This window comes from Salvelinus fontinalis, chromosome 33 (assembly GCF_029448725.1).
Source record: "Salvelinus fontinalis isolate EN_2023a chromosome 33, ASM2944872v1, whole genome shotgun sequence".
Taxonomy (NCBI): Eukaryota; Metazoa; Chordata; class Actinopteri; order Salmoniformes; family Salmonidae; genus Salvelinus; species Salvelinus fontinalis.
The window spans coordinates 18,245,257-18,260,405 of record NC_074697.1 but is presented as its reverse complement, the minus strand read 5'-3'; the positions used below and the strand labels follow the sequence as shown (position 1 = coordinate 18,260,405).

The 15,149-nt window shown below is 40.6% G+C and overlaps 1 protein-coding gene across 2 annotated transcripts in view; it reads right to left on the bottom strand.

Annotated features, from left to right (window-relative positions):
* Positions 1-13,280, bottom strand: part of LOC129831778 (von Willebrand factor A domain-containing protein 5A-like) — a 39,266-nt gene extending 25,986 nt beyond the window's left edge. For both annotated transcript variants that reach the window (XM_055895215.1, XM_055895216.1), the window contains exons 1-8: positions 13,202-13,280; positions 7,592-7,642; positions 7,266-7,468; positions 6,717-6,939; positions 6,257-6,432; positions 845-959; positions 475-650; positions 201-289 (exon numbers count right to left, since the gene is read on the bottom strand). In XM_055895215.1, the coding sequence (XP_055751190.1) occupies positions 201-289; positions 475-650; positions 845-959; positions 6,257-6,432; positions 6,717-6,939; positions 7,266-7,468; positions 7,592-7,634 (1,025 nt within the window). In that variant the 5' untranslated portion in view covers positions 7,635-7,642; positions 13,202-13,280. The remainder of the gene's footprint in view (positions 1-200; positions 290-474; positions 651-844; positions 960-6,256; positions 6,433-6,716; positions 6,940-7,265; positions 7,469-7,591; positions 7,643-13,201) is intronic.
* Between the last annotated feature and the right edge of the window lie 1,869 nt (positions 13,281-15,149).

Genomic DNA, 15,149 nt, shown 5'->3' with positions numbered 1-15,149 from the left:
AATAAAGGTCAAATTTAAAAAAAGATGTAAACATTAACTGTCAAACACTGTCACTGATTATATTTGGATTTGGACTACCTGGTACAACATACATGATAAAACCCTAGAATGACACCGCTAAATATGTTTGTAAAAAACGTAAGTCCTCAGACACTGACTTGACCTGATTGAGACGAGGGTTGAAAGTAGAGAACACTCACGGAAAGAAGGACTCATAACTGGACCCAAAGCCGATGATGTTGAAGTAGCACCCCATTGGCAGGCTTTTCAGCAAGAGCAGCAGAGTATCCTGCAAGAGAGAAATTCAAGTGTTTTTACTATTCAATAAACCATATAGGACATGCTTAAAGAATGGAAGACTACAGAGTAACCACTGTGTACTGGATTTCACTCTAAACCATCTCTTGGTGAATCCTGTTCAGATTGAGATGTTAATTTACTAGTGCAGGGTTGTGTGTGTGTGTGTGTGTGTACCCTGGCACTGCCAATGCGGTCCTGAGCCCCAGACCCATTGTGCATGGAGCATGACATGCTGCCAGAGCGATCCACAACAAAAAGGAATTCCCCGAGTGAGGTCATCGTCGACATCACATCTTTGGGGAACTCTGGGTACAGGCTCAGCATGACCACTGGGTCGCCCATCAGAGAGCCTGGGAGCGATAAAGAGAGAGAGAGACAGAAGTGTTCAACAGCCTTTGTCCTCTTTCTCCATCTCTACACTACATCTACTGTATCTTCTGTCTCACCATGTTCCTCTATGTAAACATGGATTAAGGTAGTAGACTAGACTACTCATTGATCTCATCTCCACACATCTACAACAGAGTAAACCCACCCCCCTCACCTGGCTTGGCAGAAGTCTGTGCTGCCTCTACTATAGCAGTAGGCTGATGGGTGTCTTGGTAATACAACAACAGCTCAACGTCCCGGTCAAATTGATGACCTGCAGCCAGACTGACCTGCAGTTAGAACAACATTCACATGAAGACAGAGCAGTCTGAGAGGGAATTTAACAACTATGAAGTATTCGGATGGTTCATGGTGCTAGTGAGAGTGCACGCACACAGACATACTGTACACGCAGACATTCATACGTACGTACAGTACCAGTCAAAGGTTTGGACACACCTACTCATTCAAGGGGTTTTTCTTAATTTTTACATTGTAGAATAATAGTGAAGACATCAAAACTATGAAATAACACATATGGAATCATGTATTAAAAGTGTTAAACAAATCAAAATATATTTTATACATTTTTCAAAGTTGCCACCCTTGGCCTTAATGACAGCTTCGCACACTCTTGGCATTCTCTCAACCAGCTTCACCTGGAATGCTTTTCCAACAGTCTTGAAGGAGATCCCACAGATGCTGAGCACATGTTGGCTGCTTTTCCTTCACTCTGCGGTCCAACTCATTCCAAACCATCTAAAATGGGTTGAGGTCGGGTGATTGTGGAGGCCAGGTCATCTGATGCAGCACTCAATCACTATCTTTCTTGGTCAAATTGCCCTTACACAGCCTGGAGGTGTTCTCCTTTTGATAAACAAATAATAGTTCCACTAAGTGCAAACCAGATGGGATGGGGTATCGTGCAGAATGCTGTGGTAGACCTGCTGGTTAATTGTGCCTTAAATTCTAAATAAATCCCCGACAGTGTTACCATCAAAGCACCCCCCACACCATCACACCTCCTCCATGCTTCACAGTGGGAACCACACATGCGGAGATCATCCGTTCACCTATTTTTTCTCAAATTTGGACTCATCAGACCAAAGGACAGATTTCCACCGGTCTAATGTCCATTGCTCGTGTTTTTTGGCCCAAGCAAGTCTCTTCTTCTTGTTGTTGTCCTTAGTAGTGGTTCATTTGCAATTCGACCATGAAGGCCTGATTCACGCAGTCTCCTCTCAACAGTTGATGTTGAGATGTGTCTGTTACTTAAACTCTGAAGAATTTATTTGGGCTGCAATTTCTGAGGCTGGTAACTCTAATGAACTCATCGTCTGCAGCAGAGGTAACTCTGGGTCTTCCTTTCCTGTGGCGGTCCTCATGAGAGCCAGTTTCATCATAGCGCTTTTGCAACTGCACTTGAAGAAACTTTCAAAGTTCCAGATTGACTTAAAGTAATGGACTATTGTTTCTCTTTGCTTATTTGAGCTGTTCTTGACATAATATGGTTTTGGTCTTTTACCAAATATGGATTTCTTCTGTATACCACCCCTACCTTGTCACAACACAACTGATTGGCTAAAACGCAGTAAAGAAATTCCACAAATTAACTTTTAACAAGGCACATTTGATAATTGAAATGCATTCCAGGTGACTACCTCATGAAGCTGGTTGAGAGAATGCCAAGAGTGTGCAAAGCTGTCATCAAGGCAAAGGGTGGCTACTTTGAAGAATCTCTAATATATTTTGATTTGTTAAAAAAAAAATTGGGATACTACATGATTCCATGTGTTATTTCATAGTTTTGATGTCTTCACTTTTGTTCTACAAAGTAGAAAAAAGTCAAAATAAAGAAAAACGCTGGAATGAGTAGGTGTGTCTCAAGTAGATTGGGACTGGTACATATCTTACATTACTTATATCACATGTATATCCTGTATTTTATACCATCTACTGCACCTTGCCTATGCCGCTCGGCCATCGCTCATCCATGTACTTATTTGTACAGTTGAAGTCGGATGTTTACATACACTTAGGTTGGAGTCATTAAAACTTGTTTTTCAACAACTCCACAAATGTCTTATTAACGAACTATAGTTTTGGCAAGTCGGTTAGAACATCTACTCTGTGCATGTGAAACAGTTTAACTTTAGTCCGTCCCCTCGATTCGACCTCGGGCGCGAACCAGGGACCCTCTGCACACATCAACAACAGTCACCCACGAAGCATCGTTACCCATCGCTCCACAAAAGCCGCGGCCCTTCGGGAACCACTACTAGCAAGGGGAACCACTACTTCAAAGTCTCAGAGCAAGTGACGTCACCGATTGAAAGGCAACTGGCGCGCACCACCGCTCTAACTAGCTAGCCATTTCACATCCGTTACACATGACACAAGTAATTTTTCCAACAATTGTTTACAGACAGATTATTTCACTTATAATTCATTGTATCACAATTCCAGTGGGTCAGAAGTTTACATACACTAAGTTGACTGTGCCTTTAAACAGCTTGGAAAATTCCAGAAAATGATGTCATGGCTTTAGAAGCTTCTGATAGGCTAATTGACATCATTTGAGTCAATTGTAGGTGTACCTGTGGATGCATTTCAAGGCCTACCTTCAAACTCAGTGTCTCTTTGCTTGACATCATGGGAATATCAGAAGAAATCAGCCAAGAAAAATTGTAGACCTCCACAAGTCTAGTTCATCCTTGGGAGCAATTTCCAAAATGCCTGAAGGTATCACGTTCATCTGTACAAACAATAGTACGCAAGTATAAACACCATGGGACCACGCAGCCGTCATACTGCTCAGGAAGGAGACGCATTCTGTCTCCTAGAGATTAACGTACTTTGGTGCGAAAAGTGCAAATCAATCCCAGAACAGCAGCAAAAGACCTTGTGAAGATGCTGGAGGAAACAGGTACAAAAGTATCTATATCCACTGTCATGACGCTGGCCTGTGGGTAAGGTTTATGACCCCACCATAAATACCTTTCTCCCTTCCCTCTCTCTCTGACTCTACTGAAGGACTCTTGAATAGTCTTTGTTAAACATAGAGAGTCTGGGAACATCAAACAAGTGGAGGGAGAGGAACCATATTTCGGTAATAGAACAAGTTGAAAATATGTGTTGGTACTTAATGAATATGATGTCAGTTCGGTTGTCATCTGAGACATTATGAGTGATTACAGGATGACATTAACTGTATCTGGGAAAGTCTACACATTCTAGTTATCAGATTCACATGGAATTGTTGTGCTATTTAAATGTTTAAATATGAAACTATTTGTGAAAAGATTGAATGTAATTTTAATGTAAGGTTCCAAATGAGAGAATTGGGCTTTCATAAGGTTAGAGCTCTGCTCAATCAGTGGCCCGCCCCTGTGAAGAGACATTGGTTATAAACTATGAAACACACTCCTCTCTACCTCCACTATTTACAGTAAGCCCTTGACGAAAATGTAACCTCCTGTCCCGGGTACATTAGGGCGACGGTCCGATGTCAGAAGGATTCAGATAATAACTACAGAACTAAGCCAACCTCAGCGTGAGCTTTGGTGGCGAATGGTATGAACTTTGAAGTCTTATTCACTACAGAAGTGATACCTCCGAGCCTTTGAGTTAGCAGCGGCCGCTGTAAACGTGGGCTAGGAAAGGACGGACGACGTATCCAATCTAACACACAACAACGATACTACAACATATCCCATTTACCACCAGAGACATTCTTCTGAGGACAGCAAGATCTCTGTTGGGCAACACGGTAGGCATCTACGAACAACCTACAAAAGCGCAGCTCAGAGTAAATATGAATTGCATTTCCCTTTTCCAAATGGGCGGTAATTTAGAATGCATAAGATACTGTATTTACGATAGCATAGCTTCTCCCTTTGTTCCTCAGTCTTCCCGCTCTTTCACTCAAACCCAACCCCCTTTCCTTTGTGTAACCAGCTGTCATGTCGGCTCCGTCCACCAGGGACGTTTTCTGTATGACATAATTTGCATTCTGTGTATATGTAATTCTGTGTGATCAGTTAGGTATTTAGTAAATAAGTAATTAAACCCAATTTTGTATTGCTGATTCAACTTGTTAGCCAGGGTTCGTGAAGATAACCAAGAATTTACAACTTTCAGAGGAGACTGAAATAATAATAATAATAATAATAATAGTAAGGTGACGATAAATATTGACTGCTATTGATGTAAAATATTACTAGGTTTTTAAGAGTTTATTCGGAAGATAACAGCTCCATAAATACTCTTTCGTGGTGCCCCGACTTTCTAGTTAATTACATTTACATGATTAGCTCAATCAGGTAATATTAATTACAGAGAAAGGATTTTATAGAATAGCATGTCATTTCACTTAATCCGGCATAGCAAAAGACACGACACCACAGTAAAACGAGTCCTATATCAACATAATCTGAAAGGCCGCTCAGCAAGGAAGCCACTGCTCCAAAACCGACATAAAAAAGCCTGACTACGGTTTGCAAATGCACATGTACTTTTTGTACTTTTTGGAGAAATGTCCCCTAGTCTTATGAAACAAAAATAGAACTGTTTAGCCATAATGACCATTGTTATGTTTGGAGGACAAAGGGGGAGGCTTGCAAGAAAAAGAACACCATCCCAACCATGAAGCACAGGGGTGGCAGCATCATGTTGTGAGGATGCGTTGCTGCAGGAGGGCTGGTGCACTTCACAAAATAGATGGCATCATGAGGGAGGAATATTATGTGGATATATTGAAGCAACATCAAGACATCAGTCAAGAAGTTAAAGCTTGGTCGCAAACGGGTCTTCCAAATGGACAATGACCCCAAGCATACTTCCAAATTTGTGGCAAAATGGCTTAAGGACAACAAAGTCAACGTATTGGAGTGGCCATCACAAAGCCCTGACCTCAATGCTAAAGAAAATTTGTGGGCAGAACTGAAAAGCGGGTGCGAGCAAGGAGGTCTACAAACCTGACTCAGTTACACCAGCTCTGTCAGGAGGAATGGGCCAAAATTCACCCAACTTATTATGGGAAGCTGGTGGAAGGCTACCCGAAACGTTTGACCCAAGTTAAATAATTTAAAGGCAATGCTACCAAATACTAATGAGTGTATGTAAACTTCTGACCCACTGGGAAAGTGATGAAAGAAATAAAAGCTGAAATAAATCACTCTACTATTATTCTGATATTTCACATTCTTAAAATAAAGTGGTGATCCTAACTGACCTAAGACAGGGAATTTTTACTTGGATTAAATGTCAGGAATTGTGAAAAACTGAGTTTAAATGTATTTGGCTAAGGTGTATGTAAACTTCCGACTTCAACTGTACATATTCTCATTCACCCCTTTAGATTTGTGTGTATTAGGTAGTTGTTGGGGAATTGTTAGATTACTTGTTATATAATTACTGCACTGCCGGAACTAGAAGCACAAGCATTTCGCTACACTCACATTAACAGCTGCTAACCATGTGTATGTGACCAATACAATTTGATTTGACTGTGTATAAAATAAACACAATTAAACATGCATATGAACACACACACACACACTCACACACACAGACACACACAAAGTACCGTGGCTTGGGTTTTCTCTGTGTTGAGGTAGTTGAGTGGGTCCAGGGGACAGTTGGACTCGACTCTACAGATGGGATGAGGGGACGACACACGGGCAGTGAGGGACAGACTGTAGGGCACAGAAGCAGCAGGCACCGAGGACACCAGGGCACTGCCACCACTACCACTGTCTGACCCTTAGAGAGAGATGGGGTCAGGGAGGGAGGAGGAGGTAGAGAGACAGAGAGAAGACAGAAGGCGAGAGAGGAAAGAGATGAACAGAAACATGCTAATTTGTGGGTGATTGGACTGGACCTAAAGCCTGCACCACTTCCTGTGGGTCTCCAAGAGCAGGACTGAAGTCCACCACCCTATGTGACCAGTTGCTGGTTCCTAGTCACACTGCTGCCCACAAGGTTTTACACTGCACTATGATGTATTAGTGGTTTGTGTCTCTCCATGCAGGGGCACATGTTCTTACCCTGGGGTTGATAGCGGGGGTTGAGCACGGCGGGCAGGCAGAGCCTCAGGCCATCGTCAGCCTGTACAGCCAGCTCTGTCACATAGTCTAGGCTGACAGAGGCCTTCTCCCCTGGAGGCAGACTACCTACACTCAGCTTGAACACATCCGGGCTCTCATCACTCTCCTCCAATAGGAAGGCCTGCTGGCCCGAGCTCAATGAATCATCATACTGCTCCCGCGCCTGAGAGGGGGACAGAGGAACACAAGGATGCATCATCAGCCTGAGACAATAGTGATATGAGAGCGGTCAAAAGGATAATACTGATTCTTGAAGCTCCGCAAGTCATAGACTGCTTGGTTAACCAATTGGATATAGTTGCCCAGTAAGACTTTACACCAAGTTGTTCTTAAACCTGTGTAGTAACTATGTAACTACACTAGTAACAACATTTGTACTAACATGTTATTGATTGTTATAAACATGAAATGAATCCTGAAAAAAAATAAAAGAAATGTAGATCTGCATTGTTGCTTTTGTCTCATTGTTGACTTGTCATTTCCCCTCACCTTCTGTTTCTCCTGAACCTCAGCCACCACCTCAGTCTGTCCTATCTTGGCGCTGAACCTGCAGACAGCAGCCTCTCCTGGCAGAGGGAAAACAAAGATGGCCTCCAGAGGGCTCTTCTCCTGGTTCTCATACTGCAGAGTGGAGCTCACAGTGGCCACATGCCCCTGGACACTCACTTCCACAGCAATACTCTTCAGAGGCACTGAGAGAGGGAGGGATGGAAGGAGAGAGGATAAACAAGATACTGATGAGAGCTCATGTCTGGGAGAAGGAAAATACACACAGACATGGGAAGTAAACAATAATTTCTGCTTTCAAACAGTACCTGGTTTATTCTTGACAGTTATCAATCCACAGCAGTTCACCATTTTGGCACCTGAATGGGGAAGTTAGGTGTCATATTATTGTCCTCTTACTGGAAAACAGGCACTGTTGGAATATTGATTTGTACTGTATCAATATTGATAAAACCCTGGCAATCATACAACACTGGTCTTCTTAGGAGAGGGAACATACAGTACTGTATTTCCTCATACAAATCAAATGGGGCGGCAGGGTAGCCTAGTGGTTAGAGCGTTGGACTAGTAACCGAATGGTTGCAAGTTCAAATCCCCAAGCTGACAAGGTACAAATCTGTCGTTCTGCCCCTGAACAGGCAGTTAACCCACTGTTCCTAGGCCGTCATTGAAAATAAGAATTTGTTCTTAACTGACTTGCCTAGTTAAATAAAGGTAAAAAAATAAATAAAAATGTATTCATCACATGATAAATAAACAACCAGTGGTCTCATAGACTAGACGTAACATACTACATGTAAATCCGAGACGTTCAAATTAGTATGATAAGTTATGTTTGGTATGGTTGCATAAGATAGGTTAAGGTAAAAATTAAAGTAGGGTTGTTGGTCGGAGTGGATGTGAAGGCGTGTAACATGAACATCAAGCAATCCAAAGGTTGAATGTTCGAATCTCATCACAGACAACTTTAGGATTTTAGCTAATTAGCAGCTTTAACTACTTACTACTTTACGATTGCTTAGCGTGTTAGCTAACTCTTCCACATAACCCTAACCTTAACCATTTAACCTAACTATAACCTTAACTCCTAACCCCTAGCCTAGCTAGTGTTAGCCACCTAGCCACCCAGCTGACGTTAGCCACAACAAATAAAAATTCGTAACATATCATACATTTTAAAAATTCATAACATATTGTGCTAATTACTAATTCGTAACATATAGAATTGCAATTTGTAGCATAACATACAAATTGTAATTCGTAACATATTCTAAGAAATGTATGATGGACAAATTAACAAACCATAAGAAAAGTAACATCACACTAAATGGAATGTCTCAGATTTACTTACAGAATAATACGAAATGTTCTGAGACCACGTTGAAACAACAGGTGTAGACTATCAGTAAAATGCTTACATATAGGCCCTTTGCAAACAATACAGAGAGAAAGAAAATAGAGAAACGAAAGGGCCTTTGAGCAAAAAGGGAAATTACCGAGCTTGGAGTTCTTGTGAACAATAAACAATGAAATGATCACAGCAGCTTGACGCAATAATGTCAATCTCTGTCCAGTGTCCATCCTGTGTAACCTCTGGTTGAACTAGTCATAGAGATCCTATTCAATGATTCTCATTCCTAATCCTTTCGGACTACTGCAAAAGGATGAAATGCAATAGTCAATAGTGGATGATTTTAAGTCAGGAGGTAAGCTTACCTGCCACCTTGATGGTGTTGGTCAGGTATTTCATCATTTCAGAGTTTTAGGATGGCACAAATTGATACATAGAGGCAAGTAAACATTTCACACTTGTCTGACAATCTGGGTTAGAATAACGTTTAGCAAAAAGCGTCTCAGGACAAACACACACATGGATTTAGGTTACTTTATCCCATCATACCAGCTGTAGAATATTCAAAATATTTATTTTTTTACCCCCTTTTTCTCCCCAATTTCATGTTATCCAATTGCAAACCACTTATGATCTTGTCTCATCTCTGCAACTCCCCAACGTGCTCGGGAGAGGTGAAGGTTGAGTCATGCGTCCTCTGAAACATGACCCGCCAAACCGCGCTCCTTAACACCTGCCCGCTTAACCCGGAAGCCAGCCGCAACAATGTGTCAGAGGAAAAACCAATGTGTGAGAGGAAAAACCGTACAACTGGCGACATGAGTCAGCGTGCATGCTCCCGTCCCGCCACAAGGAGTCGCTAGAGCACGATGGGACAAGAACATCCCGATCAAACCCTCCCCTAACCCGGACGACGCTGGGCCAATTGTGTGCCACCTCATGGGTCTCCCGGTCGGGATGTGGTAGAATAATCAATAACCACAGCAGATTTTTTTTAAATAAGGTAACACTTCATTTTAAGGGGTCCTTATTAAAGTCTAATTACATGTGTAATTACACTGTAACAAGTATTGCAGTTCCCTGTAGCAACCAATAGTTACACTGTAATAACAAGATGTAACTGGTAGTTATTGCCGTCTGTAATTACAAAGGTGTAACAATGAATGCTTGTTACCACGCTTGTTACAAATGGGCAGGTTTCCACTAAATTCACCAACTTAGTCTTTTGTTTCTTCTCAGCTGCATTCGATTTAGTAACAACAGTCAAAAAGTCTGAGACCCCTCGTGATTGCACTGGGTATCTGCACGATTATGCGCGATTACTTACCCATGAATGTGCACTGTTTAAAATATATCTCCACTCAACGTTATTGTTAGCACTTGCAACCAAAATAAAGTGTACCATCTGGGTTAATTTGGTCATTCCAGATTCGGAAAAAACACACTACTTCAAAGCATAGTTGTCACGGCCGTCGTAGGGAGGAGACCAAGGCTCAGCGTGATAAATGTACATACTTCTTTATTTAACGAATGAACACTCAACAAAACGAACAAAATAACAAAACGAACCGTGAAGCTAATATGGCTAGTGCAGACAGGCAACTAAACATAGAATAAGAACCCACAAAACCAAAAGGGAAAATGACAACGATAAACAGCTGCCTCTGATTGGGAACCAATTCAGGCCACCATAGACATACATATACCTAGACTTACCAACACCTCTAGACATACAAAAAAACCTAGACAATACAAAACAAGCATACCCACCCTCGTCACACCCTGACCTAACCAAAATAAAAAAGAAAGTTATCTATGTTAAGGTCAGAGCGTGACAATAGTACATTAAATATTTGTTAAAGTACAATGTAATTACTAGTTGTTACACAGGATTTAGCTAGTTAAAATAAAGTGTTTCCTGAGGGGTACTTAGTTATAATTAATGTGTACTTATACAGTACACAACCCATCCTGACAACCTGGCCCCTCATTTTAAAGCTTCTGTAAGTTTTACTTAATTTCTGTACCTTATTGTGAAATAAAGTGAAACTTCCAGAAGCTTTAAAGCTACAATATCTAACTTTTTGGGCAACCCTACCAAATTCACGTTTGAGTTAATGTGAGTTATTAATCTGTCATTCTCATTGAAAGCAAGTCTAAGAAGCAGAAGATATCTTCTATGTTCCCTATTTCTATACTTCCCGTTCTTAAGTTTTATTTTTTAGTCTTTTACTTTCGGTTTTGTACACAAGATTCAAACAGAAAATACAATATTTTTGGTTATTTGCAAAGATATTTCACAGCAGTTTAGATGGTACGATTATTCTCTACTTTATACATGGCCTGTTTTGTCACATAAACTGAAATCAGGCGAACTATTAGAATTTTAGCAACCAGGAAATGGCGGAGCGATTTCTGCATATTGCACCTTTAAAATGAGGGCCAGGTTGTCAGGATGGGTAATTTACTGAATAAGTACACATTAATTATAATTATACAACAGGTGGGTCTAATCCTGAATGCTGATTGGTTAAAACCACATTCCAGCCAGTGTCCATTCCACAAGTTACCACCGGCTAAATCTATGACATTAACATGAATATTTACTCTGTTCCATCTGACTGCGCAATCCACTGTCTCATCAGCCCAGCCAAGCAATTTATAAACTTGATCTCCGCTATAAAAAGCATCTAGACATTATCTCACATTTCTTTTATACTAACGTTTAGTTTGCAAGGGTGGAGATTTGTATAAACCTTGCTGTCTGTCTCTCTGACATTTTCAACATTATTTCAATATTCAAATTCGGTCTCCAGCTGTCCCATAGTAATACATGTGTTGGGATGAGACAGACAGGCAGGGAGGCAGCATTTCTCAGCCAGTTGAAATCATGAATCAGCTGGCATAATTTTTATGGATATGTACAAAGAAATGTCAGCTAGTTTGCAGTCTTTTCAGCTTCAGTTTGAAGTGATTGTGCTAGCTGTGTTGTTAGCTGTCTTGTTGGCTAGCTCCTCTGAACAACAGTGTCCTGATGAGTGTGCACATTTTGAATGCCAGGTGAAATCGCTCCTCATTAGCTCATTGTTATAGATGTATCCAAATAAATGTCACTAGAAACTACTTAAACAAATGCAAATGTGCCTAGTTTGCTGTTATTCTGGCTGCACTTTTTGACGTGACTGTAAGTTTGCAACAGTATGGCTAGCTAGCAAGCAAGAGATAAGAACGTTGCCAGCCAGTATGGCAAAGGAACATTTAGAATAAACGACTGTGTCGCGTCCATAGATACAGAACAAAAATACTTAATGACTGGGTCGCATCTCTACCAACCCAACCGATAGAAAGAATTACCAGCCGGCTTGGGTAGCAACCTTGGATTTGTGTCGGACTATATCTTGTGGAATAGAAATAGTATGAATAAATTCATCAAAATAATATTTTTAATTAAAATATGTAAATCATTATTTGAATATGTTGGTAACCCGTTGTATAAAAGTGACAATGCCCTCGAAGCTGGTGTTTGCAGGATATATTGACACGGTTTGCCTCCCCTCGACTTCATATCTGGCACAACCGTGCCTCCAAACACCGGCTTCGAGGGCATTGTCACTTAATTAAGTAAGTATGCCTCAACATACACTTATTTTTAATGGGCTAAATCCTGTGTAACATCTTGTATGTACATTATAATCTACTTAGGGAAACATGACATGTACTATGCTTTGAAATAATGTATTTTTCCACATCTGGGATGCCACCCATATTAGATCCCGGTCAGTGAGGTTGAGTTACTGATCTGTTTTTACCAGCTCAACCAAGTTAACCCAGACAGTACACTTTATTTTGGGGGCAAGTGCTAGCAACACAACTGAGTAGAGATATAGTTTGAACAGTTCACATTCAAAGCTAAATAATTAGAGCCTATTGACCATAGGCTATAATCTCTCAGACACCCAGCGCATCCATGAGAGATCACAACCTTTGTGACAGTTGTTACTGTATGCAGCTGAGAAGAAGTGAAACACTAAGTTGGTGAATTTAGTGGAAACCTGCCCATTTGTAACAAGCATGGTAACAAGCATTCATTGTTAAACCTCTGTAATAACAGACCGCAATTACTACCAGTTACATGTTGTTATTACACTGTAACTATGAGTTGTTACAGTTAACTATAATACTTGTTAGTGTAACTACACATGTAATTACACTTCTTATAAGGACCCCTTAAATGGAAGCTTTACCAGAAAGAATTATAGAGCCTGTGATTAATGTCTGTTCAATAAACATGATACATTCTGAACGTTTTGTAACGTTGCGCACTCTTGAACAGACCCTGAGAAGTTGTTACATGTTGCTTGTTGTGCAGCTATTCTAGCAAGCTAGAGCAAACCGCCATAAAATAGGATGTTGTGATATGTGGATCCTATTGAATTGGATGGTTCAAAGTCTATTTATAACAATTTTGGGCCAACAATAATAAACATAGTAAATGTAATTCAAAATGTAGAAAACCTGAATGCGTTAACAAAGTAATCATCCCAAAGAAGACATGTGTGTAACATACCTTAAAATCTGTGATGGTTTTCAAAAACTGCTTTACTGGTCCAGGTGATTAAAAAAACAATACCAAGTTCAGAATGAATATGCATCAGACTACACTACTTCTTCCTGATTTATAAACTCTCTCTCTCTCTCTCTCTCTCTCTCTCTCTCTCTCTCTCTCTCTCTCTCTCTCTCTCTCTCTCTCTCTCTCTCTCTCTCTCTCTCTCTCTCTCTCTCTCTCTCTCTCTCTCTCTCTCTCTCTCTCTCTCTCTCTCTCTCTCTCTCTCTCTCTCTCTCTCTCTCTCTCTCTCTCTCTCTCTCTCTCTCTCTCTCTCTCTCTCTCTCTCTCTCTCTCTCTCTCTCTCTCTCTCAAGGGGCTTTATTGGCATGGGAAACATGTGTTAACATTGCCAAAGCAAGTGAGGTAGATAATATACAAAAGTGAAATAAACAATAAAAATTAACAGTAAACATTACACATACAGAAGTTTCAAAACAATAAAGACATTACAAATGTCATATTATATATATATAGTGTTGTAACAATGTACAAATGGTTAAAGCACACAAGTTAAAATAAATAAACATAAATATGGGTTGTATTTACAATGGTGTTTGTTCTTCACTGGTTGCCCTTTTCTTGTGGCAACAGGTCACAAATCTTGCTGCTGTGATGGCACACTGTGGAATTTCACCCAGTAGATATGGGAGTTTATCAAAATTGGATTTGTTTTCGAATTCTTTGTGGATCTGTGTAATCTGAGGGAAATATGTGTCTCTAACATGGTCATACATTGGGCAGGAGGTTAGGAAGTGCAGCTCAGTTTCCACCTCATTTTGTGGGCAGTGGGCACATAGCCTGTCTTCTCTTGAGAGCCATGTCTGCCCAAGGCGGCCTTTCTCAATAGCAAGGCTATGCTCACTGAGTCTGTACATAGTCAAAGCTTTCCTTAAGTTTGGGTCAGTCACAGTGGTCAGGTATTCTGCCACTGTGTACTCTCTGTTTAGGGCCAAATAGCATTCTAGTTTGCTCTGTTTTTTTGTTAATTCTTTCCAATGTGTCAAGTAATTATCTTTTTGTTTTCTCATGATTTGGTTGGGTCTAATTGTGCTGTTGTCCTGGGGCTCTGTGGGGTGTGTTTGTGTTTGTGAACAGAGCCCTAGGACCAGCTTCTCTCTCTCTTTCACGTTCCTGACCTGTTTTCTCTTGTTTTGTATGTGTTTAGTTGGTCAGGGCGTGAGTTGGGATGGGCAGTCTGTGTTTGTTCTATGTGGGAGTGTGATTGTTAATTAGCCTTATATGGTTCTCAATCAGGGACAGGTGTTATTAATTTCCTCTGATTGAGAATCATATATAGGTAGGCTGTTTTACACTGTTAGTTGGTGGGTGATTGTCTTCCGTGTCTGTATGTTATTTCGTACCACAGGGACTGTTTCGGTTTGTATGTAGTCTGTTCCTGTTCGTGCGTTCTTCGTGTCTATGTAAGTTCTCATGTTTAGGTCAGTCTACGTTGTTTGTTATTTTGTATCATTTCAAGTGTAGTTCGTGTTCGTTTTCGTCTTGTCAATAAATTCATTATGTCAAACTACCTCGATGCGTATTGGTCCGACCCCTGCTTCTCCTCTTCGGATGAAAAGGAGGAGAGCAACCGTTACACTCTCTCATTTCATCCGTGAGTCACCTCAAAGCCTGACTCAGATTCCAATTAATTCACGCTCACTGTTGCTTAAATCATAACAAATAAAATTGTATTTCTCACATGGGCCAAATACACAGGTGTACTGAAGACCTTACAGTGAAATGCTTACTTGCAAGCCATTAACCAACGATGCACTTTTAAGAAAAAAAATAAGTGTTAAGAAAAAAATAGATAAGTGAAAAATAAAAAATAATTAAAAAGCAGCAGTAAAATAACAGTAGCGAGGCTAGAGTTAAAATGACTATGCATAGATAATCCAGTACCGCTTGC